Source organism: Physella acuta, unplaced genomic scaffold, assembly GCF_028476545.2.
Source record: "Physella acuta isolate Inbredline_101_S28 unplaced genomic scaffold, ASM2847654v3 ptg000161l, whole genome shotgun sequence".
Taxonomy (NCBI): Eukaryota; Metazoa; Mollusca; class Gastropoda; family Physidae; genus Physella; species Physella acuta.
Genome location: NW_026731680.1, coordinates 763,312 through 790,990, shown reverse-complemented (window position 1 = coordinate 790,990; position 27,679 = coordinate 763,312). Strand labels below are relative to the sequence as shown.

General features: G+C 43.2%; 1 protein-coding gene across 4 annotated transcripts; it reads right to left on the bottom strand.

Moving 5' to 3' along the window:
• Nucleotides 1-1,345: 1,345 nt before the first annotated feature.
• On the bottom strand, nt 1,346-26,713 carry LOC131935841 (A disintegrin and metalloproteinase with thrombospondin motifs like). 4 transcript variants are annotated; one of them, XM_059292536.1, is made up of 19 exons: nt 26,616-26,693; nt 25,642-25,918; nt 24,062-24,264; nt 23,377-23,469; nt 21,194-21,341; nt 19,020-19,282; nt 17,330-17,404; nt 16,863-17,005; nt 15,608-15,657; nt 14,471-14,582; nt 13,499-13,669; nt 10,090-10,225; nt 9,090-9,209; nt 5,995-6,046; nt 4,866-5,015; nt 4,002-4,130; nt 3,676-3,800; nt 3,552-3,570; nt 1,347-1,921 (listed from the first exon to the last, which is right to left on the bottom strand). In XM_059292536.1, the coding sequence occupies exons 2-19, from the start codon at nt 25,730-25,732 to the stop codon at nt 1,713-1,715; spliced, it is 2,289 nt and encodes a 762-aa protein (XP_059148519.1). In that variant the 5' UTR covers nt 25,733-25,918; nt 26,616-26,693; the 3' UTR covers nt 1,347-1,712. The 4 variants fall into 4 exon arrangements, with proteins under 4 accessions (XP_059148520.1, XP_059148521.1, XP_059148519.1 ...); XM_059292537.1 differs by lacking the exon at nt 3,552-3,570 and adding an exon at nt 2,962-2,980 and having other exon boundaries at nt 1,346-1,921; nt 25,642-26,713; XM_059292535.1 differs by having other exon boundaries at nt 25,642-26,712.
• Between the last annotated feature and the right edge of the window lie 966 nt (nt 26,714-27,679).

Here is a 27,679-nt window from a genome sequence, read left to right as displayed (position 1 = left end):
TGGCCAATATCGCCTCCCATAGGTCGGTCAAAGTCCGAAACTTTGCTTGATTTCGGCCTTTGGCCGGCCAGTCCGCGGACTGGCCATGGTGGACCGGCCAAAGTCTTAATTAGAAGATCATCTGGCTAGGGATGACCGGCCAAAGTCCGAATTAGAAGATCATGAGCAGATTTTGGGTTTTTTTTTATGCCCTAAGGATCATGAAATTAAGTCTTTATTGATTATTAATTAAAGTAAAAGACAGAATCATTTAAATTTTTTATTGTACTATAGTCTCAATCTATCAATATCATCATTTGTTACAACAAGTTGAACTTTTATGGCATTTAGAATTACATAGCAGCTTTTTATTTTTACACTTGCAGCGATTTGTTGTGCACTTAGTTGTGTAATTGCAGCGAGTATAGCCTTGGCCCCCAGTCAATGATTGTGAAGATGCGATGGTTCGTAGTGATTTTTTCTCAGTGCCAACTGACGACAATAAGAGCAGTTTTTCGTGAAGAATTGAAAACTCACTTCTAGCATACAGTTGTTTTGGAACACCATGTTCCGTTCCTAATTTGTAGAAACCACCCTCGACGCTCATGACAACTGCAATCACGCTTCGCGGATCGCCGTGATCTCTGTCAACATTTGGAAAACGAAAGCGTACATTGTCATCCACTTCAGCATCTTTAAATTTTGTATTTGATGTTTTAAGCATCTTAGCACCTTGAGTTTGCAAGCCAGTATGAGCTGCTGATCTGTGTTCCATGATGTCTTGTTTGTTGTGACACAATCTGCAGGTAATGTTCCCTCCGTACCCTTCGTCTGCTTCATTGGGTATTCCACAAATAGCATGGACATCGTTGCCACAGGATCCAAAAGAATGAGCTGAACTACAATGTTTTTCACAAACTATATAGAATCTGTTGGCAACATTATTGTCACGCATCTGGTCTGGGCGTTCCGCCACGGCAGTAGATGTGTTAGCTGAGGATGTCGTTGCATTCATGGCAACCTCCATTTCTTGTTCAATGTTCTCAAGATCTTCCTCAGTAATAATTTTATCGAGAGCCCATATATGGAAACTAACATGGATTTACATTTTTTTCTTTTGACAGCCATCTGCTATGTCTGTCTCATGGTCTGACGGCCCTTTTGATCCATGTCGCCTTGCATATAGAATGCTATACAAACAAGAGCTGAACAATACGTTACTCTCAATGAAAACGCACCCAGATTAATGAAAATGCGATCACAACTTAGTCTAGATAGAACATTGGCCAGGACATCTCGGCCAGTGCGCGCATTGGCCGGCCAATGTACACAATACGCTGTCAAGTTTAAGCGCTTCGGTCTTTGGCCAGTACGTCCTGGCCAGTGCGCGCATTGGCCGGCCAATGTACGAAATACGATCTGAGTGCTAAGTTCTTCGGGCTTTGGCCAAGAGAGCCGGCCAACGCGCGGATAGGCCGGCCAATCCTAGCATTGGCCGCACTTCGGGCTTTGACCGTAACATATATAAAACTATATATCATGGATAAAAAGGCAGCATAAAAAAGGGAATTAACAATGATAAAGTAACAAATAATCTTTCTAAAAACTTATTACCCTTTAACTTACTTTTGACATTAATTTTAAATGTAGCAAAAATATGTAAGAGATGAAATGTTAAAAAACATTTATTTATAGCAACAGATTCATATATAGTTGTAGCTAGGACATTGAGATTAACTGTTGTAGATTATTCTAGAAAATAAAATTGCTATCAACGGCATAGCCAGACCATGCAAGCTTAGTTTCAGGGTCCACAACTCAACATGGTACCGGAAGTTGATAGAAGCTGTACTAGCGCACGTGACACAGCAGAGGTCGCGGTTCGTGTCACATGACCGGTGAGCTTCACACATCCAGGGGGCGTGGTCCCCGTACTCACAGCCTGGGGAGGGAGACAACCCACACTCAAATAAAAGAAACATCATATTTCTTTCAAAATTATATTTGTTGTAATTTTGTTGTTTTTTATTTGTATCGAAAATCTTTACCCAGTCGAACTCGTTCTGTCGATTGTCTTAACAGCATTTCTCAGTTGTTGTGTTTTTTTAATTAAAAACTTTAATGAAACATGTGTAGTGGTAAAGTCGCTCGCTATAAGTGTACAAACTTACCCTCCACAGCAACTACAGGTGTACAAACTTACCCTCCACCCCAATACAGGTGTACAAACTTACCCCCCACCCCCGCTACAGGTATACAAACTTACCCTCCACCCTTGCTGCAGGTGTACAAACTTACCCTCCACCCCCGATACAGGTGTACAAACTTACCCCCCCCCCCACCCCCGCTACAGGTATACAAACTTACCCTCCACCCTTGCAGCAGGTGTACAAACTTACCATCCACACCTGCTACAGGTATACAAACTTACCCCTAACACCTGAGTTGACCTTACCTTAACACCTACTAAAGGTATAAAAACTTACCCCTAACACCTGAGTTGACTTTACTTTAACACCTACTAAAGGTATACAAACTTACCCCTAACACCTGAGTTGACCTTACCTACAGGTACACAAACTTACCCCTAACACCTGAGTTGACCTTACCTACAGGTACACAAACTTACCCCTAACACCTGGGTTGACCTTACCTACAGGTATACAAACTTACCCCTAACACCTGAGTTGACCTTACCTACAGGTACACAAACTTACCCCTAGCACCTGAGTTGACCTTACCTTAACACCTACTAAAGGTATACAAACTTACCCCTAACACCTGAGTTGACCTTACCTTAACACCTACTGCAGGTACACAAACTTACCCCTAGCACCTGAGTTGACCTTAACACCTACTAAAGGTGTACAAACTTACCCCTAGCACCTGAGTTGACCTTAACACCTACTAAAGGTGTACAAACTTACCCCTAGCACCTGAGTTGACCTTACCTTAACACCTACTAAAGGTGTACAAACTTACCCCTAACACCTGAGTTGACCTTACTTTAACACCTACTAAAGGTATACAAACTTACCCCTAACACCTGAGTTGACCTTACCTACAGGTACACAAACTTACCCCTAACACCTGAGTTGACCTTACCTACAGGTACACAAACTTACCCCTAACACCTGGGTTGACCTTACCTACAGGTATACAAACTTACCCCTAACACCTGAGTTGACCTTACCTACAGGTACACAAACTTACCCCTAGCACCTGAGTTGACCTTACCTTAACACCTACTAAAGGTATACAAACTTACCCCTAACACCTGAGTTGACCTTACCTTAACACCTACTGCAGGTACACAAACTTACCCCTAGCACCTGAGTTGACCTTAACACCTACTAAAGGTGTACAAACTTACCCCTAGCACCTGAGTTGACCTTAACACCTACTAAAGGTGTACAAACTTACCCCTAGCACCTGAGTTGACCTTACCTTAACACCTACTAAAGGTGTACAAACTTACCCCTAACATCTGAGTTGACCTTACCTACAGGTATACAAACTTACCCCTAACACCTGAGTTGACCTTAACACCTAATAAAGGTACACAAACTTACCCCTAACACCTGAGTTGACCTTAACACCTAATAAAGGTACACAAACTTACACCTAACACCTGAATTGACCTTAACTTAACACCTGCTACAGGTACACAAACTTACCCCTAACACCTGAGCTGACCACACTACAAGAGCTACAGCATCTCTCCCTGATGGTCTGCTGGTAACACAGGTGTTTATTGCCTTGAAGGACATCAGGACATTTTAACCCCCCGGGTAGGACAAAGTCCTGGCTGTCACTGCAGACTAGAAGTATCAGTGGCATCACGTGATATGTAACTTGCTGTGTTTTTGTATGTGACTGTGTGTGTAACTGTGTGTCTATGTGTCTGTGTGTGAGTGTTAAAATATATGTATATGTCACTATAAACAAAGATTCCATCAATGGACAGAACTGTCTAACTACACCCGTGGTGTACCTACATGTACCTACGCATGACAACCCACCTGTCATGTCGAGCGAGGCCTGAGGGTACGGCTGACCAAGTTGACAGGTGCCACAGCAGTGCATGGGCTCGTCATACAACTGACAATACGTGCTTTGACAACCAGTGCTCACGTCACCATACTCACACGCTTGTTCAAGGTTCAAATGTTAGTTTATATATATATATATATATATATATATATATATATATATATATATATATATATATATATATATATATATATATTATACAGGCTATCGTCAACATTTGGCTATGTGTTGTAAGCCTATGGTTAAAGTACAGTATAGTTAACTCACCATAAAAAAACTGAAATAACATTCAACACAATTTTACAACAAAGACTTTAAGACACCAAACGACCTTATAAAACACAACCTAAAACCATTCAACACAACCAGCTAACCATATAAAACAACCAAAAAACCACTCTCTTCACCCAGCCAACCCTGTACCACCCACCCTACACTAACGACTCACCCCACCCAACCAACCCTGTACCACTCACTCCCTACATTAACGACTCACCACAACCAGCCAACCCTGTACCACTCACTCCCTACACTAACGACTCACCCCACCCAACCAACCCTGTACCACCCACTCCCTACACTAACGACTCACCCCACCCAACCAACCATATACCACCCACTCCCTACACTAACGACTCACCCCACCCAACCAACCCTGTACCACCCACTCCCTACACTAACGACTCACCCCACCCAACCAACCCTGTACCACCCACTCCCTACACTAACGACTCACCCCACCCAACCAACCATATACCACCCACTCCCTACACTAACGACTCACCCCCAACCAACCAACCCTGTACCACCCACTCCCTACACTAACGACTCACCCCTGACCGGTCTGAAGACAGCCGCACAACTGGCGCAGCAGCTGACCTTGACGGCATGCTGGTAGCAGTAGCCTGGGAAGGTGCTGATGAGCTGACGACACGAGCGGCCGTTAAACGGCTGGCCTTGGACGTCCCCGAACACGCAGCTCTCTGGAGGGGGGGGGGGAGTGACAATTTGTATGAGACTTTTAACTGCCATGGTTGTTATATGTTTGCCGACAAGGTGTACTGATTTTGCTTTTTTTGTGTTGCTGTCATTAGCCTAACCCTGAGCCTAAGCCAACAGCTGCATACCTTAGGCTCTAAGCCTAGCAAATGCATAACTTATTGAAGATTTAGTTAGACACATACATGAACCTAGTTGCAGAAATGATAGCGATAACTCAAGAGAGGAAAAAAACAACTTTTAAAATACTGTATTATTACCCGACCAGAGGCGTAACTAGGGGAGGGCGGGTGGGGCGGCCGCCATGGGCGCCGACCTTAAGGGGGCGCCGAAACGGGTAGCAAAAAAATGTTCATAGACTGATACTTAGCTTTAAGGACTTAATTAACTGTTTTCTACATCAGTTTTTCAACACCAACATAAAAACCGTTAAGGAAAAAAGTACTGGGGGGAGGGGGGGGGGGGGGGGGGTCTGCCAATATGAATAACTATACAACTACTGGATGAGGGGCCTTTTAGTATATAAATGGCGGGGGTGACGCAAAGTTGATCCCGGGCGCAGGAATGGGTCGCTACGCCTCTGTACCCATCAACAATCACGTACCGTCTTTTGTCAAATATAACTCATGATGTAGGACATTGGTCAATATTACATTACGATAGATGTTAACTTAGTTACATACTAGTACCTAAAAAAAAATGTAAAAATAATGAATGACGAAAATAGTATTTTATCCTGCCCCGAGTTTAGTTACCAAACTATGACTACGTTTATGCGTGAGTGTGTTTGTGTAGAGTGCGTGTGTGCGTGTGTGTGTGTTGTAGTGTGTGTGTGTGTTTGTAAGTGTGTGTGTGTTTGTAAGTGTGTGTGTGTGTGCATTCATGAGTGTGTGCATTTGTGCAGTGTGCGTGTTATCTGGTATTAACGTGTGTATACAAGGTGTGTTATTTAACCGAGCTTACCATCGACGTGTTGAGCCTTAGGGTGTGTCACACAGTGACCGGATACACACATCTATAAATAGAACAATAATGTGAACACAAACAAAACATAAATATTTGTCGAGGTAACCCTTCTCAACACCCACTTCCTTACATCCTGAATGCTCCCTAATCCTCCTCCCTCACCATCTACCAAAATTAACCCTCCCACTCACTTCCCAATTCACCCACTTCCACCTCCCCCCCCCAGGTACTCACCCTACGGTCCCCACACGTTGTACCGTGCAGCGCCTCCGTCCTGTAGCACATCTCCATCCCCCCACCCCCGTGTACTCATCCTACGGTCCCCACACGTTGTACCGTGCAGCGCCTCCGTCCTGTAGCACATCTCCACCCCACCCCCACCCCCACCCCCAGGTACTCACCCTACGGTCCCCACACGTTGTACCGTGCAGCGCCTCCGTCCTGTAGCACATCTCCACCACCACCCCCCAGCCCCAGGTACTCACCCTACGGTCCCCACACGTTGTACCGTGCAGCGCCTCCGTCCTATAGCACATCTCCACCACCACCCCCCACCCCCAGGTACTCACCCTACGGTCCCCACACGTTGTACCGTGCAGCGCCTCCGTCCTGTAGCACATCTCCCACACCCTCCCCCACCCCCACACCCTCCCCCACCCCCAGGTACTCAGCCTACGGTCCCCACAATTTGTACCGTGCAGCGCCTCCGTCCTGTAGCACATCTCCCACACCCTCCCCCACCCCCAGGTACTCAGCCTACGGTCCCCACACTTTGTACCGTGCAGCGCCTCCGTCCTGTAGCACATCTCCCACACCCTCCCCCACCCCCAGGTACTCAGCCTACGGTCCCCACACTTTGTACCGTGCAGCGCCTCCGTCCTGTAGCACATCTCCATCCCTCCACCCCCAGGTACTCACCCTACGGTCCCCACACGTTGTACCGTGCAGCGCCTCCGTCCTGTAGCACATCTCCACCCCCCACCCCCCGTGTACTCACCCTACGGTCCCCACACGTTGTACCGTGCAGCGCCTCCGTCCTGTAGCACATCTCCACCCCCCCACCCCCTGGTACTCACCCTACGGTCCCCACACGTTGTACCGTGCAGCGCCTCCGTCCTGTAGCACATCTCCACCCCCACCCTCCACCCCCAGGTACTCACCCTACGGTCCCCACACGTTGTACCGTGCAGCGCCTCCGTCCTGTAGCACATCCCCCACCCCACCCCCCACCCCCACCCTCCACCCCCAGGTACTCACCCTACGGTCCCCACACGTTGTACCGTGCAGCGCCTCCGTCCTGTAGCACATCTCCACCCCCACCCCCCACCCCCTGGTACTCACCCTACGGTCCCCACACGTTGTACCGTGCAGCGCCTCCGTCCTGTAGCACATCTCCACCCCCACCCCCCACCCCCTGGTACTCACCCTACGGTCCCCACACGTTGTACCGTGCAGCGCCTCCGTCCTGTAGCACATCTCTAGGTCCCCACCCCCTGGTACTCACCCTACGGTCCCCACACGTTGTACCGTGCAGCGCCTCCGTCCTGTAGCACATCTCCACCCCCACCCTCCACCCCCAGGTACTCACCCTACGGTCCCCACACGTTGTACCGTGCAGCGCCTCCGTCCTGTAGCACATCCCCCACCCCACCCCCCATCCCCACCCCCCACCCCCAGGTACTCACCCTACGGTCCCCACACGTTGTACCGTGCAGCGCCTCCGTCCTGTAGCACATCCCCCACCCCACCCCCCATCCCCACCCCCCACCCCCAGGTACTCACCCTACGGTCCCCACACGTTGTACCGTGCAGCGCCTCCGTCCTGTAGCACATCTCCACCACCACCCCCCACCCCCAGGTACTCACCCTACGGTCCCCACACGTTGTACCGTGCAGCGCCTCCGTCCTGTAGCACATCTCCCACACCCTCCCCCACCCCCACACCCTCCCCCACCCCCAGGTACTCAGCCTACGGTCCCCACACTTTGTACCGTGCAGCGCCTCCGTCCTGTAGCACATCTCCCACACCCTCCCCCACCCCCAGGTACTCAGCCTACGGTCCCCACACTTTGTACCGTGCAGCGCCTCCGTCCTGTAGCACATCTCCCACACCCTCCCCCACCCCCAGGTACTCAGCCTACGGTCCCCACACTTTGTACCGTGCAGCGCCTCCGTCCTGTAGCACATCTCCATCCCTCCACCCCCAGGTACTCACCCTACGGTCCCCACACGTTGTACCGTGCAGCGCCTCCGTCCTGTAGCACATCTCCACCCCCCACCCCCCGTGTACTCACCCTACGGTCCCCACACGTTGTACCGTGCAGCGCCTCCGTCCTGTAGCACATCTCCACCCCCCCACCCCCTGGTACTCACCCTACGGTCCCCACACGTTGTACCGTGCAGCGCCTCCGTCCTGTAGCACATCTCCACCCCCACCCTCCACCCCCAGGTACTCACCCTACGGTCCCCACACGTTGTACCGTGCAGCGCCTCCGTCCTGTAGCACATCCCCCACCCCACCCCCCACCCCCACCCTCCACCCCCAGGTACTCACCCTACGGTCCCCACACGTTGTACCGTGCAGCGCCTCCGTCCTGTAGCACATCTCCACCCCCACCCCCCACCCCCTGGTACTCACCCTACGGTCCCCACACGTTGTACCGTGCAGCGCCTCCGTCCTGTAGCACATCTCTAGGTCCCCACCCCCTGGTACTCACCCTACGGTCCCCACACGTTGTACCGTGCAGCGCCTCCGTCCTGTAGCACATCTCCACCCCCACCCTCCACCCCCAGGTACTCACCCTACGGTCCCCACACGTTGTACCGTGCAGCGCCTCCGTCCTGTAGCACATCCCCCACCCCACCCCCCATCCCCACCCCCCACCCCCAGGTACTCACCCTACGGTCCCCACACGTTGTACCGTGCAGCGCCTCCGTCCTGTAGCACATCCCCCACCCCACCCCCCATCCCCACCCCCCACCCCCAGGTACTCACCCTACGGTCCCCACACGTTGTACCGTGCAGCGCCTCCGTCCTGTAGCACATCCCCCACCCCACCCCCCATCCCCACCCCCCACCCCCAGGTACTCACCCTACGGTCCCCACACGTTGTACCGTGCAGCGCCTCCGTCCTGTAGCACATCTCTAGGTCCCCAGGGTCGGCACAGTACAGGGACGTGCACACGCCGGCATTGCCGCCAGCTTCGATTGTCTGTGGGGGGGGGAGGGGCAGATACCAGTCGATATTTTAATCAGTCGCAGCGACAACTTTTTTTTATGGTATTGTTTAAACTACAGGGATTTGTCAGACTTAGAGGGTAGAAAATAAAATAGAACTAAACAAAACCACACAACACAAAACAACCAGAGTTTCTTCCAGGCATCTCTTCAGGGGAGAAGAGCGACCCCCCCCCCCCCCATGTTCCCCTTAAGCTGCACTGTTGTGCGGCCGCGCAGTAGTTTTGAACCTGCCGCGCAGAGATTTTCTAAAAATACTTTTAGCCTTATATAAGACTTAGAAAACCGCGCACACAAAATAAAAGTTGCACACTAGCTTTTTCGCTTTAGACTTTAGAGCAGTGGCGTAGGCAGTGGGGGGTTAGGGGGGTCATACCCCCCCATAGACCCCTCGGTATATATATAAAAGGTATGAGGGGGGGGTGCAAATCGAAAGTTTGAGAGGGGGGTGCAAATCGAAAGTTTGTCCCCGGGTAAAAATTGGACCCCCCCCCCCCCTTGAGACGATCCTGGCTACGCCACTGATTAGAGGAAAGGTTGCCCCCCCCCCCCCCCCGAGAGGTTTTGTACCCTTATTTTTACTAAAGTCCATTAAACTTGTTTTACTTAATGAGTGAGGTGTTGATAATTTAATTTGTTAAGCAAATGTTAGGAAAATTTGTCAAGAAAAATCGTCGAGATCATTTGTCAAAGAAATTGCGTCAAGAAAAGTAGTCGAAAGGATCGGCAAAGAAAATTGATTACGGTAATTTGTCTAGCAAATTTGTAAGGAGATTTGTCTAGAAGATTGGTCAAGATAACTTCAATGCAACTTGTCAAGTAAATTCGTCAACAAAATCTGAACGGCCACGAACCCTACAGTAGAAAGATTTGGCGCCATAAATCTGTTTACATTGTTCGTCTGGTGGCAACTCTTGACCCAGCAGACGCTGGTCGACGTATGGAAGGACTTCGCTGATTGGCTGTTTCTCAATCAGGCACTGGGCACGCCTATGGAAAAGATAACTTTCGTAAATATAACCTAATCACTCTCAATTTTCTTTTAATTGCCTCATTTTTCTTTAAAATTTTGCCTTATCGCTCTTTAAAAAAATATTCTGACTATTAAAAAGTAGCTAATGAAAATTACAGTGAATTTAATGCTACAATCGGATTTTGTTAATAATCGAAAAGTTTCTAACATTGACAAGAATACGGATTTGATCAATTTATATAGAGTGATCATATAAAATACATACACATATTTCAATGTCTACGTGTTAAGCAACAAATTAAGGCCCTAATGGACACATCACTAGGCCCTCATGGACCAATCACTAGGCCCTAATGGACCCATCACTAGGCCCTAATGGACCCATCACTAGGCCCTAATGGACCCATCACTAGGCCCTAATGGACCCATCACTAGGCCCTAATGGACCCATCACTAGGCCCTAATGGACCCATCACTAGGCCCTCATGGATATCACTCGGCCCTAAGGGACACTCACTAGGCTCTAATGGACACTCGTTAGGCCTAATGGACACATCACTAGGCTCTAATGGACACTCACTAGGCCCTAATGGACACTCACTAGGCCCTAATGGACACTACTCTAGGCCCCAATTGAAACATCACTAGGCTCTAATGGACACTCACTAGGCCTAATGGACACTCACTAGGCTCTAATAGACACATCACTAGGCTCTAATGGACACATCCCTAGGCTCTGATGGACACATCACTAGGCCCTAATGGACACATCACTAGGCCTAATGGACACTCACTAGGCCTAATGGACACATCACTAGGCTCTAATGGACACATCACTAGGCCCTAATGGACACATCACTAGGCCCTAATGGACACATCACTAGGCCTAATGGACACTCACTAGGCCTAATGGACACATCCCTAGGCTCTGATGGACCCATCATTAGGCCTAATGGACACTCACTAGGCTCTGATGGACACATCCCTAGGCTCTGATGGACAAATCCCTAGGCTCTGATGGACACATCACTAGGCTCTAATGGACACATCACTAGGCCCTAATGGACCCATCATTAGGCCTAATGGACACTCACTAGGCTCTGATGGACACTCACTAGGCTCTGATGGACACATCACTAGGCCCTAATAGACCCATCAATAGGCCTAATGGACACTCACTAGGCTCTGATGGACACATCCCTAGGCTCTGATGGACACATCACTAGGCTCTAATGGATACATCACTAGGCCCTAATGGACCCATCATTAGGCCTAATGGACACTCACTAGGCTCTGATGGACACTCACTAGGCTCTGATGGACACATCACTAGGCCCTAATAGACCCATCATTAGGCCTAATGGACACTCACTAGGCTCTGATGGACACATCACTAGGCTCTGATGGACACATCACTAGGCCCTAATGGACACATCACTAGGCTCTGATGGACACATCACTAGGCCTGTATCTATCTACTGATGTAACTAGCCATATCTAACATTAGACCTATCAACTCACTGATGTAACTAGCCATGTCTAACAATAGACCTATCAACTCACTGATGTAACTGGCCATGTCTAACAATAGACCTATCAACTCACTGATGTAACTAGCCATGTCTAACAATAGACCTATCAACTCACTGATGTAACTAGCCATGTCTAACAATAGACCTATCAACTCACTGATGTAACTAGCCATGTCTAACAATAGACCTATCAACTCACTGATGTAACTGGCCATGTCTAACAATAGACATATCAACTCACTGACCAACTGATGTAACTAGCCAAGTCTAACAATAGACCTATCAACTCACTGAGTCCCAACCAACTGGTTGATGTAACTAGCCATGTCTAACAATAGACCTATCAACTCACTGATGTAACTAGCCATGTCTAACAATAGACCTATCAACTCACTGATGTAACTAGCCATGTCTAACAATAGACCTATCAACTCAGTGATGTAACTAGCCATGTCTAACAATAGACCTATCAACTCACTGATGTAACTAGCCATGTCTAACAATAGACCTATCAACTCACTGATGTAACTAGCCATGTCTAACAATAGACCTATCAACTCACTGATGTAACTAGCCATGTCTAACAATAGACCTATCAACTCACTGATGTAACTAGCCATGTCTAACAATAGACCTATCAACTCACTGAGTCCGAACCAACTGGTTGATGTAACTAGCCATGTCTAACAATAGACCTATCAACTCACTGATGTAACTGGCCATGTCTAACAATAGACCTATCAACTCACTGATGTAACTAGCCATGTCTAACAATAGACCTATCAACTCACTGATGTAACTAGCCATGTCTAACAATAGACCTATCAACTCACTGATGTAACTAGCCATGTCTAACAATAGACCTATCAACTCACTGATGTAACTAGCCATGTCTAACAATAGACCTATCAACTCACTGATGTAACTAGCCATGTCTAACAATAGACCTATCAACTCACTGATGTAACTAGCCATGTCTAACAATAGACCTATCAACTCACTGATGTAACTAGCCATGTCTAACAATAGACCTATCAACTCACTGATGTAACTAGCCAAGTCTAACAATAGACCTATCAACTCACTGATGTAACTAGCCATGTCTAACAATAGACCTATCAACTCACTGATGTAACTAGCCATGTCTAACAATAGACCTATCAACTCACTGATGTAACTAGCCATGTCTAACAATAGACCTATCAACTCACTGATGTAACTGGCCATGTCTAACAATAGACCTATCAACTCACTGATGTAACTAGCCATGTCTAACAATAGACATATCAACTCACTGACCAACTGATGTAACTAGCCAAGTCTAACAATAGACCTATCAACTCACTGAGTCCTAACCAACTGGTTGATGTAACTAGCCATGTCTAACAATAGACCTATCAACTCACTAATGTAACTAGCCATGTCTAACAATAGACCTATCAACTCACTGATGTAACTAGCCATGTCTAACAATAGACCTATCAACTCACTGATGTAACTAGCCATGTCTAACAATAGACCTATCAACTCACTGATGTAACTAGCCATGTCTAACAATAGACCTATCAACTCACTGATGTAACTAGCCATGTCTAACAATAGACATATCAACTCACTGACCAACTGATGTAACTAGCCAAGTCTAACAATAGACCTATCAACTCACTGATGTAACTAGCCATGTCTAACAATAGACATATCAACTCACTGACCAACTGATGTAACTAGCCAAGTCTAACAATAGACCTATCAACTCACTGAGTCCCAACCAACTGGTTGATGTAGCCGTTGATGTAGGACTTAGAGCAGCGAGAAAACTGCCAGGGGTTGTAGCGGTTGTCGTCTGTCTGGTTGTAGCTGGATGCCGCCATGATGTAACGGTCTGACAGACGACAGGTGTTGCCCTCCCCGTCATGTCTGGCCGACAAGCTGGAACCAGGGGAAGATAAATCATGAGAGACGACGTGATTATAGACAATTGGCGTACTCTTTAAATACAATGAAGGAATTTTTCAAAACTTTATTTTCAGGCTTTGAATATTTTTTTGAGATGACAAGGGTCTTGTTTCTTTCATTAATTTTCTTTTTTTTTTCTTATTTTATTTATTATAATTTTTTTATTATTTACTTTATTTTCGGCTACATATCAAATAAACCGCCAAGTGAACGGCAAACAATATGTGTATAATAGTGATGAATATTATTAGTACTTTATAAATTCATATGCGTTTTTTTTAGAAATCGAAAATTGCGTAAATTACTACTTCCAGTCAACGGAAATTACTCAAAATTTGAAAGAATGCCGAAATTAGATCTTTTACTTATATGTAAAATTGTGTTTATCTATCTGAAACAGTACTCAAGTTATAGGCTTTTGAAAAACTAAAAGTAGAATAAGTATCATTTCCGGCTATCGGAAATTGCTGAAAAGTTGAAACAGAACTACAAATTTGATATAAACTTATATATGAAATTTCATCAAACTAGATGTAACGGTATTCAAGTTATCGTGTTGACAGACACACACATACATACACACATACATACACACACACACACATACGGACAAATTTGCAAAACTATGTTTTCCGACTCAGTGACGTGTAAAACGTCGAGATTTGTGAAAACTGAAAATCTCGATTTCGATTTTTTTGCAGGATACAATAATTCCTCTATACTTCGTATACGAGAAAGTAAAAAGTGAATGTGTTGTCACAGCATGTGACTGACCTGTGACCTAGCTCGTGGGTGGCGGTGTGGATGGCCTCATAGCCGCCCATGTCCTCGATGATTGAGACGCTTGTCCCGTCCTTCTGACACATGGTCGTCGTGTACGCCAAGCCTGCAGACGATAGATGGATCAGAGGTGCAAGAATAACAAACAATACATTAGGTCTTTGAACTGTGATTTGAGTTTTTTTATTGGCATACTTTTTTGTTAGTATAATTTCATGAATATATATATTAATACAGAACTTTCATGTGATGAATTTGATGAGCACAATTTACTGCGCAGATTTGTCTAAGGGGAGGGGGGTCGAACCCTCGGGCAGATGAGGCCCGTTAGCTGGGGACAGCCACTCTTCTAGGAGAGACCAAAATCAAACAACTGCTGCCTTGTAGTTTGTTCTTGGTTGGACAAAGGCTATGGAAGCAAATCCAAAAAGAAAATCAGGCTGCAATCGGAGTCAATGGCCTCAATGGCGCATAACCAGTTAACACGTATACTTAATTGTGTTAAAGGGAATACCGTCCAACACTAAAATTAAGAACGAAGAAGAAAGAAGGAGTGTGGTCAGCTGTATACCAAGCTGTCTACGATTATGACTTGATTTAGAGCAGGGTGGATTCAGGGACTTCATCCGGACTTGAGCCCGCGATGTTACGCGAGTAATCGAACGCACGGCGTCGTAAACGTATTTGTATATATAAAAGCTGATGTATCATCTTTAGGTGAGAGCTCGATTTAATTTTACGTGTATATACATGTATAGCTATTTGAGTGCAGAATGTTACACTTTGGTGACTTATTTGTCACAAAGGGGAAAATAGATTTGTACATTTGTATGTCTGTTTGTGCTCGTGTTTGGGTTAATTTTGGGTTATTTTTTGGGTTTATTTTGTTTGTGGGGGGGGGTTAAATAACTATAGGTCCCCCCTATATATATATATATATATATATATATATATATATATATATATATATATATATATATATATATATATATATATATATATATATATATATATATATATATATATATATATATATATATATATATATATATATATATATATATATATATATATATAAATATATATATATATATATATATATATAATGATAATAATAATTTAAAAACTTACCAACAATAGACTTTGAGACACCATAGTATTCAACGCTCGTTAAGTCGTAGCTAGAGTGGATGGGAGTACATTATAAGACACATGATCATAGATAAATACTTCTATATCAAGCTACCTTCTATCAGAAGTGGTGTTTGTTCCATACCAGCGTCCGGTAACGCTACATAACGGAATCTTCTTCAAGAGATGGTGTGTTATGTGACTATTATTAACAAACAACAAACACAAAACCTAACCCAATGTATGATGAGACACTATCTCAAATTTCCAACAAAGGCCCGAATGGACACTTGCCCGAATGCGACAAACGCCCGAATGGACGCTTGCCCGAATGCGAAAAATGCCCGAATGGACACTTGCCTGAATGCGAAAAATGCCCAAATGGATACTTGCCCGAATGCGATAAACACCTAAAAACCACTTGATCTAAGGCCGTTCACCCGAAAAAAATGTTAATATTATACATTACTAAGTTGAAAGACACATTCGGTCGGGCAAGTGTCTTTCGGGAAAATGTCCGGCTCCTACTTTTTACAAATGTCCATGAACCAACAGGGCTCTATCTTACAGTCATCAATATCATCAAAGACACACCCGGTAATTGACAAAACACCTTCCCGGTACAAAACGGCATCAAAGACCTACCCACAATTGACAAAACACCTACAAAGTAAATGACAAAACACCTTCCCGTTACAAAACGGCATCAAAGACCTACCCACAATTGACAAAACACATACAAAGTAATTGACAAAACACCTTCCCATAACAAAACGGCATCAAAGACCTACCCACAATTGACAAAACACATACAAAGTAATTGACAAAACACCTTCCCATAACAAAACGGCATCAAAGACCTACCCATAATTGACAAAACACCTTACCGGTACAAAACAGCATCAAAGACCTAACCATGATTGACAAAACACGTACCCCGAAATGACAAAATACCTTCCCAGAAAAAAATAACGGCATCAAAGACCTACCCATAATTGACAAAACACCTTACCGGTACAAAACAGCATCAAAGACCTAACCATGATTGACAAAACACGTACCCCGAAATGACAAAATACCTTCCCAGAAAAAAATAACGGCATTAAAGACCTACCCGGCAATTGACAAAACACCTTCCCGGTACAAAACGGCATCAAAGACCTACCCAGTATTGACAAAACACCTACAAAGTAAATGACCTAACCAGTAAATAACAAAACACCTTCCCAGAATAAAAACGGCATCAAAGACCTACCCGGTGAACAACATGGCGTGGTCGTACCGCAACAGCCAATTAGCTTTGACCACACAAAACACTTTGAATGCGCTGATGGCTTTCTCGGCGTCCACTTGACCGCCTTTATTAAACTTTTCAGTGAACTCCGACGTCGCTAGAGTCTGCTCCACACAGGGAAAAACATTAGCTTATATACATACACATTCACACATACATACTCGCACGCATATACATACATACACGCATATCTGTATACATATACATATACATATGTATATATGTATACAGATATGCGTGTGTATATATATATATATATATATATATATATATATATATATATATATATATATATATATATATATATATATATATATATATATTGTTAATCACTGCCGGGAGCCCCGTAAGTCCCCAAAATGACCTATCGAAGTATTATCACAGTATCAAATTCAAAAGTATCCCAATGTTTTGTTTAAGCTATGTACCTCAGCGACGTGTATTGCGTTAAGTCTGACTCTAATCTCGTACTCTGGCCAGATGTCGCGATACAGCATGTCCACCTGCAAAACATGATGAGAAAATATTACCTGCAGCAATGTAGGGCGACAATAATGGGACGTAACTGTAAGGCGATACTTATGGGAAATAACTGTGGGGTTTCTGAAAAAAAGTTGTTGTTTTTTTTATAATACATTTTAAAACTAAGAGAACCCTAAAGTTTAGTTTAATTAATAAAAATACATTTATCTTAAAACGTGGTTTTGAATTATTTTGAATTTTTTTTAACCTTTTGCGAATAATTAACGTGTTATTATTACGCAGATACCCCTTTAAAAAATTAAACTTGGCATTGCTTAATTTTGAATCCATTGACATTAATGTATTTTTTGCTTATGTCAAAGCACCTGTTATTTTAAGAAACAATTGTAAACCTTTCACCGTCAAGTTTAAAAACCATAGCTGAGGCTAAAGTTCTGTTAGGTACATGATAAGTTCCTTCTCTTATTTTAAATGCCACATCAGTGTTTCTCCAGTCTGATGTAAACTATTGAACCCCCTCTCTCAATTAGTTACATATTGTAGTCCCAGTCAAAAACATTTAATCGGCTGTCATATCTAACTCCTAGATCTAGCAGTTGGCGGAGTCTTCAATCCCAGCACTTACTAATTTCAAAAGGATATTTCATTTATTTTTTTCGCCAAAACTTTAGGATTCCCTCTAAATAATCCCTTTCTTTATACTTTAATTGTGTTAAGTTAACGAAGGCAAATTTTTTTGCCATGTATTCAAAATCTGCTACCATTAAAATTAACTCATGTGCCATCTTCTCAATATTGATGTGGATAAAGAGAAAAATAATATTGCTAAAGGTGTGGAATTAATGGAAGATAAGGGAGCTGTTGGTGACACAAATAATTCCAACAGCTTGCAGCACGACCAAGAACCACAGGAGAATGTGGACAGTTTGGATAAAAAAGAAATAAATTGCAATGACAACAAAAGCTCTACACGTTCAGAAACTGAAAAAGATGATCATGAATGGATGCCCTTAGAAGATGTGGAAGTTGTTTTCCTACCGATGAAGAGCTAATGAAAAAGACCAAGTACAACAAACTGTTCAATGTTGTATATTTTTCTAACAGCATGGTTCATCACTTAAAACCAAATTCAAATATTTTTTTTGCTGACAGATGTTCTGTTATTTTAGAAACAGCATTATTTATGCTAGATATCAAGAAGAACACAGTTCAAGAATTTGTGAAGAAAATCTCTCAAATGGCAGAAGCTGCTGTGTGTAAGCTATTAGAAGCCTGGGATGATTTACAAGATTCATATATCAAGTTTTACTTTGAAAGGGGAGCTAATCCATAACAGGAAAATATGGAGAGAGTACTTCACAATGTGACTCACTTTATTTGATGATACTCATCAGCGCCCATTAAATTAATCAATTTGATTGCAATATAAATGAGTGTGTGTACAATGTCATGGCTAGAGATGTGTACACCACAATGTTTTGAATATGGTTTATTAAACATGTCCAACTTGAATTAAAAAAAAAAAGAAAAAAAAAGAAACAATTGTAATATATTAAATCCAAAGCTAAAAATTAGTTCATCATTAGTGACATTACGATTCTAACAACAATCTTTGGTAATTAAACTTGAACTTACCCCATTAAAGATAAAGGCATAATATTCCTGTAGCTTGTGGAAGGCAGTCTGCCTGTCGTTGTTGGCCTGTGATAGAAATCGTTGATACGCGCCATTGTCGACCACCGCCACCACATCAATATAATACGTTACAGATGCTTGTCGACGGTGACGTTTTGTGTTGGTTGTTTGGGTTGTTCTATTTATAGACTTGTGCTGACTACCATATGCAGACGACACTACTGACAGGTTTTGTCGTTTGATTTTTATTGTTTCGTTTAATTCTGTGCATTTGTAAAATAAGAACGTGTCAAAAGTTGTTTTATTTCATTAGTGCTTATATTTTGACATACCTGACCCACCTCCATACAGAGGGAACCTCAGACCTGACCCACCTGACCCACCTCCATACAGAGGGAACCTCAGACCTGACCCACCTGACCCACCTCCATACAGAGGGAACCTCAGACCTGACCCACCTCCATACAGAGGGAACCTCAGACCTGACCCACCTGACCCACCTCCATACAGAGGGAACCTCAGACCTGACCCACCTGACCCACCTCCATACAGAGGGAACCTCAGACCTGACCCACCTCCATACAGAGGGAACCTCAGACCTGACCCACCTCCATACAGAGGGAACCTCAGACCTGACCCACCTGACCCACCTCCATACAGAGGGAACCTCAGACCTGACCCACCTGACCCACCTCCATACAGAGGGAACCTCAGACCTGACCCACCTGACCCACCTCCATACAGAGGGAACCTCAGACCTGACCCACCTGACCCACCTCCATACAGAGGGAACCTCAGACCTGACCCACCTGACCCACCTCCATACAGAGGGAACCTCAGACCTGACCCACCTCCATACAGAGGGAACCTTAGATCTGACCCACCTCCATACAGAGGGAACCTCAGACCTGACCCACCTGACCCGCCTCCATACAGAGGGAACCTCAGACCTGACCCACCTCCATACAGAGGGAACCTCAGACCTGACCCACCTCCATACAGAGGGAACCTCAGACCTGACCCACCTGACCCACCTCCATACAGAGGGAACCTCAGACCTGACCCACCTCCATACAGAGGGAACCTCAGACCTGACCCACCTGACCCACCTCCATACATAGGGAACCTCAGATCTGACCCACCTCCATACAGAGGGAACCTCAGACCTGACCCACCTCCATACAGAGGGAACCTCAGACCTGACCCTCCTGACCCACCTCCATACAGAGGGAACCTCAGACCTGACCCACCTGACCCACCTCCATACAGAGAGAACCTCAGACCTGACCCACCTGACCCACCTCCATACAGAGGGAACCTCAGACCTGACCCACCTCCATACAGAGGGAACCTCAGACCTGACCCAACTCCATACAGAGGGAACCTCAGACCTGACCCACCTGACCCACCTCCATACAGAGGGAACCTCAGACCTGACCCACCTGACCCACCTCCATACAGAGGGAACCTCAGACCTGACCCACCTCCATACAGAGGGAACCTCAGACCTGACCCACCTCCATACAGAGGGAACCTCAGACCTGACCCACCTCCATACAGAGGGAACCTCAGACCTGACCCACCTGACCCACCTCCATACAGAGGGAACCTCAGACCTGACCCACCTGCATACATAGGGAACCTCAGACCTGACCCACCTGACCCACCTCCATACAGAGGGAACCTCAGACCTGACCCACCTGACCCACCTCCATACAGAGGGAACCTCAGACCTGACCCACCTGACCCACCTCCATACAGAGGGAACCTCAGACCTGACCCACCTCCATACAGAGGGAACCTCAGACCTGACCCACCTGACCCACCTCCATACAGAGGGAACCTCAGACCTGACCCACCTGACCCACCTCCATACAGAGGGAACCTCAGACCTGACCCACCTCCATACAGAGGGAACCTCAGACCTGACCCACCCGACCCACATCCATACAGAGGGAACCTCAGGCCTGACCCACCTGACCCACCTCCATACAGAGGGAACCTTAGACATGACCCACCTCCATACAGAGGGAACCTCAGACCTGACCCACCTCCATACAGAGGGAACCTCAGACCTGACCCACCTCCATACAGAGGGAACCTCAGACCTGACCCTCCTGACCCACCCCCATACAGATCTTACCCAGTACTGACTGACTGCAAACATTACTCACGTAGTTCCAGAGAGCGGCACTGACCAGCGTCTTGCTGTGGCCTTGGTTCCAGACTGTACTCCTCCTCCTGTGTAGCTGACCCTGTCTTGTATATTTGTTTCTTTGAGTCGATGAAGTATTTGGACCCACCTAAAGTGATCTCCCCTTTCTTTCATGTGTTTTTTTTTAAATAAAAATTTAAAATTAAGGTTGGTATTTTTTTAGATTTATATATAGAGAGAGCAAATACAATTTTCAAACTTTAAAAAATGTATAAAATTAAGCTTCACACTCGTAGGGGGGGAGGGGGGGGTCCGTAATTTTGTGACGGTGCATGATGAGGGGGAAGGGGGAGGGCGGTTCAAATGGTGCGACGTCACACTTTTGCATCATAAAAAAGCAATGTTAGAAAACGAATTTTAGCCGTTATTTCGAGTTTTAGAAAACTGTTTTAATAAATTGTAATAGGAGTTGATTAAAATACTCTAATTTGATAGAGTTCAGACAAGGTTTTAGAAAAATATCGATGTTTAAAAAAAAATTCAACTGCAATTTTGAGGGGCTGGGGGGGGAGGGAGGGTTGTAGGCTGAGGTGTGACGTCATTTATTTATTTATTTATTTTTTTTTTGGGGGGGGGGGGGCGTCTGGCTTTTTGTGACGACGTGTGACGGAGGGGAGGTGGGGTAAAAATCGTCCAAAAAAGCGTGACGTCATTTATGGATGACCCCCATTTAACAACACTGTTATTTCTATTTGTTTCTTTAATCTCCGTACGATGTCTTTCTGTTTTGTCTTGTAAGTTCAACAGCTTTATGTTCTGATGCTGGATAGCTTCCATACGTCATAGGTTGCAGGATAGCTTCCATACGTCATAGGTTGCAGGATAGCTTCCATACGTCATAGGTTACAGGATAGCTTCCATACGTCATAGGTTGCAGGATAGCTTCCATACGTCATAGGTTGCAGGATAGCTTCCATACGTCATAGGTTGCAGGATAGCTTCCATACGTCATAGGTTGCAGGATAGCTTCCATACGTCATAGGTTGCTGGATAGCTTCCATACGTCATACGCTGCTGGATAGCTTCCATACATAATAGGCTGTTGGATAGCTTCCATACGTCATAGGCTGTTGGATAGCTTCCATACGTCATAGGCTATTCGTACGTTTGATAATCTTATAGCATGCCATGAAGACACATCGATAGTTAAGGCCACTGACTAACTCTTGGTTTTGTATTATATTTTGAAATTATCATAGATAAATGGATCGATATTTTAAGCAAACTGATCGGCGGTTATTGATATTTTAGTAAATATAAAAGAATTGTGTCTATTTATGGATCATGAGCTGATAACATATTTATATGGGTGTGCGTGATATAATTAATTATTTGTAGGTAAACGCTTCCTCAATGATTACCAACGAAACAAAACTTCGTGGAAAAGGCGTGCAACGAGCAATTCTCGTGAGAGATGACACGTGGAAACTTGACGACACGGAGAAGGATGTTTGCTTAAGAGTGGGGGTGGTGGAGGTCGGGGTTGGTGTGGGGGGGGGGGGGGGGAATGTGGACATTCCGCGTGGTGTCACTGCCGATAAACTACCCCAGGTCTAGTACAGTCAAACTTCAACACGATCTGGTCTAGATAAGAAATGTTTCCAGGGGGGGGGGGGTCAGAAGTGGCAGGGATAGATCTACTTTTTTTTTTAACGAGTTTTTTTTTTAACGTAGCAGGATTTTGTGACATTAGACGGTGGGATTAACAAAAAAATAAAAGTCAGCATTTGTTTACGTGACACAAAGTCAAACTAAATTATCTTTCACTTTTTTTTTATATATTTTAATTTGGTATTTGTTTTACCATTGGAGTAACTGATTATTTTTTGGAAGAAGGGGGGTGGGGCGATTTTGTTACCTACATGGGGCCATATGACCCACTTCAACCCAGCACAACACGGGTGCCTGGGGAAGCCAAAAACTGACTATAAATAATTTTAATAACTTTAAAATTACGACAGTGATGTACAATCTTCGTTTATCTTTGCATCATATCTGTGAGGTGATTCTTTTTGTTAAAAACTACTGGTGGCAATTAGTTGTAAACAGCTGTCTTGATGTATGGGATTATCTTAAGAATTTTAATGTGGGAAAGTTTAATATCATAACTGTTGATACATAATGTAATAAAGTAGAACATACCAATAACAATTTATCCTTCTTAGAGTTGGAATCTTGTGGTTTTGAGACCTGGATTACGGCATTGTTTTTTATGTCTTGGTAGTAGCCCACATTCTGTTAACAGAGAAATCACACATTAGAGCTATTGGCTGCGGATGGAAGCTCTAAATTAACAGTTTCTTCCATGCATCTCTTCGGGGGGCCTTCGCATCCTCGAAGAAAGTCTACCGCCCCCCCCCCCCCCGAACGAAAATAAATGTATATAGAAAATATATACTTCTAACAGTGTCCTGTGGTCTATTATTAATGTCAGTGTTCGATTGGAAGCTATAACAACCTGAAGATTTATGATTTTAACACTCAAAACGTATCCACACTTCCTTTGTTTACCAAACTTTGCTCTCTCATCCCAGAAAGATTTTATTTTTTACTCAAAACACGCATCGTAACAACCAGTAGGGTAGATGAAGTAGAGCTGGTCTGTTTACTTCTAAAATTCAATTTCAATATTTCTTTTAAGTAGCAAAAGTGTGAACGTACACTTTCAGGATACCCCCCCCCCCCCCAAACACACACGCCACCACCCTCGTCCTCTTATAAATTTAATCCGTTCTTATATATTACTGATATATTTGTGCTGCATATGTTAAGCACACACTAAAGAAAAAGAACACAACAAATAAAAGTATACATCCGCCTCGCTAACCTTACGTTCTTTCAGTATCTCTTTTGTACGGATGAGTTCTCCATCTTGATCTATTTTTAGCGAGTAAACGGGTATTCCCAAATGGATGTGCTCAACCTGCTCTAACTGTAGCTCAGCTGTTTGTGTTGGTGTTCTGATGGTGACATTCAAACTACTCGGTAAATGCTGGTCTTTGACGTCACGATGGGTGTATTCTACCCCAACTGAAATAATTGTTACATTGTTGTCATCTTAATACATGTACATGTATTTTTTGTCTCTATATTTAGGGACTCAGCGTGATTACTTAATACAAAATTCAATCCTACTTACATTTTGTATTTTCTTGTAACAATCAAAAATATATTTTTGTGTAAGTTATATTTGAGAAAATAATATATATAATATATAGATGTTATGTATATATTTTGTTTCTTAGGTCGCGAAATGCAATGTAAGAAGTTTATTATGGTTTATGTGTTATTATTTGTCTTTGGTGGCTTTTATCGATGTGAAATATAGCAAAGAAGCAGACGCGTCGCGAGGCGGAGGAGGGGGGGGGTGCCCACCGCACCGTGTGACACCATTGGGAGGTGACACCAAGACAGAAAAAAAATGCAAAATATATAGAAGAAAAATGCATTTAGCCAGTTCAATTAATGATTAATTAGAGTTAAAAAGTCTTTTAAGTTTTAAATTGACAATCCTGACAAGGGGGGGGGGGTGATGTTTAGGGGCGCACCATGTTAACTATCGAGAAAACCATGAATGGTTGCTTTGTTCCTTTTGAATTAAAATAATGTGTTCACAAATTCACGTGATTTGGCAAAATGGGAGGGGGGGGTGACACCAAGAAGTATATATATATATATATATATATATATATATATATATATATATATATATATATATATATATATATATATATATATATATATATATATATATATATATATATATATATATATATATATATATATATATATATATATATATATATATATACATAAATATATATATATATATATATATATATATATATATATATATATATATATATATATATATATATATATATATCCTATAAGAGGTGCCGCACCAGGTGAAACCCGACCTAGCGACGCCATTGCAAAGAAATATTAAAGTATTGATTTTGATGATGAATGAAAGGGCTTCTTGTGAGAATGTTGTTTGTTTTTTTCTTAAAGAAAAAATTCAGAGAGGTGTTTGACAAAAGGGTTATTTCGGAATTTCATATTCATGGCTATTCTCTTTTTTTTTAGTCACTGTAAATTATTTTGCAAACATCGAAAAAATGTATACGTAAAATGTGTAGCTTTATAAAGCAGGCTATGCATGTATGAACTGGTTTAATAGATCGTCGTTTAATAAGTGTGCAAAGAACTGCACACCATTTATGGGAATGGGGTAGATACCAGGACATTACAAATCTTTCGTTTGCTATCGCTGTTAAAATATATCTTAGCTCAATACCTTATTTAACTGAATTAATTAACATAAGGAATCTTTTCACAAACTCCAAGCTTTTCTGAAAATATCGATGACATGACAAATTGGGCTAATTAACAGAGATATCGTACCTGGCACAAGATTGTCGAGTCTGGCCAACACTTGAGACCAAACAAAAAAGTAAACAAAAGCCAATCTGGCAACAACCTTTTGCGACGACATTACGCACACATATCACACACACAGTTCGGTTGGCCGAGACTTTTAAAACTTGATTTCTTATCTTAAGTAAAGGTTGACGTAATATTTCCTAGAAGTGCTAATCCTTACACACAGCACAGTAAAAAATAAGCCTTCGCAAATAAAGAAATGTATTTATAAGTCATTTTTCTTGGGTTTATGTTTTTACTTTAAAAATCACACAAGATTATAACGATGAATGGAGAGGCGTTGTTCTCAAAACGCAATTGTGTCGTGATTTCAAATATATATGAAACACATTTTAAGCAGCTTTATGCTTCAAATAAGATGTCATGCATCTATTTATAATTAGATCTAGTCAAGAAAAGTTTTTATTGGTCTTTTGTTATACTTAAATATACTTCAGAATTTTAAAATAAAATGAAATTTTTTTTTATAACTTAAACAATAATAATCCCTACACTTGGATAGAAATGGAAAAAAAAATTGAATCAATATAAATTAAATCTTAGTCGGTACTTATAAAGTAATTTTCATTGAACTGAGTCATGTTTGTCATCCAGACTACAAAGATTCTAGTATTCACCTAAATACACAGAAAAATTTATTGCTAGACTCGGATTCTTGAAAATAAAAACAAATAAAAAACATTGAAACAATTCGACACAAAAACACTTTCTTCTGAGAAAATAAAAATATTAATTCGAATAAAATATTGTGTCATTAAAAATAACACTTCACATGTCTCTATTAAATGTTTACGATCATGTTCTCTACTTCTATCGGCTTTTTAAGGCAAGCCTTAAGTAAACCATGGACTAATTCACTATAAAAAAAATTTAGTTCAGAAAAAATGATATCATCCAAAAATAAACCGAAAATGTAAACAATAACAAATCAACACATTAGGTGTGTGTCGCCAAGTGTAAGTCGACCATACTGTGCTGTGTGTAATGACGAGAACTAAGGTATGATATTGGCCTGCCTTAAGATAAGCTTTGAACTAAGGGGAATAGTGATACAAAATATATGGTACGGACTTACATCTTAGCCGTAAAGTCTAAAAGCGAGGCAATGTTACAGCCCGTCATGGTTAGAATCAGCGTCGGGTTTTAAAGTAGGTTATTTTTATGGTTAAAGTTAAAATTCGCTAGTGGACTAAAGCTATAGTTGGGTTAGGGCTAGATTTCATATTAACTATACTGACGCAAGATTATTGGATGCGGTCAGAGGCTTCATGTGTGGGGGGCCGGGGGGGGGGGGGCATGTTATAAGTAGCGGAGTTATCTTTAAAGTTTAATAATTATTGAGTAACTTTAGCATAGACATTGCTTATTATAAGAAAAGTCGATTGCTTATCTGAACGTCAGTAAAACATTTTTTTTATGTCAAGGCTTTTGTAGGCCCTTAAAGAACAGGATCTTGGAGGATACCCCATTTGGTGGGGGGGAGGGGTTGGTAACATCTTAAAATATTTCATTAAGTAAGTCAAATGTAAAAAATTAAAAACAAATATGTTACAAATCTATATATATAATTCTCTTCTGGGAGCCGTTAGAAAACAAGCTGCAAGCGCCTCCTTGCAGTCCCCTCTCTTTCTCTCTATCACTATCACTACCGCCCCCACCCCACCCCCACATGATCTGGTGATCTGGTCGGCTCGTAATAATAAAAAAGCCTTATCTAATTTTTATTTATATTCCTCGAAGTTATTTCTGCCATCGTTATTGATATTTCCATTTCCTGTATCATCATCATCATCATCATCATCATCATCATCATCATTATGTGTATTGATTGTTACAGCTACCTGTTTTTCCTGCTTTGCAGTGGCCTATGTCGTCTCTGTGGTCTGTCTATCGCTAACTAAACCCATATTTCCTGCTTTGCTATGACCTCTGTGGTCTGTCTATCGCTAACTAAACCCATAATACCTTGATATCTCCAGCAGCCATCAATTGTTTTTCA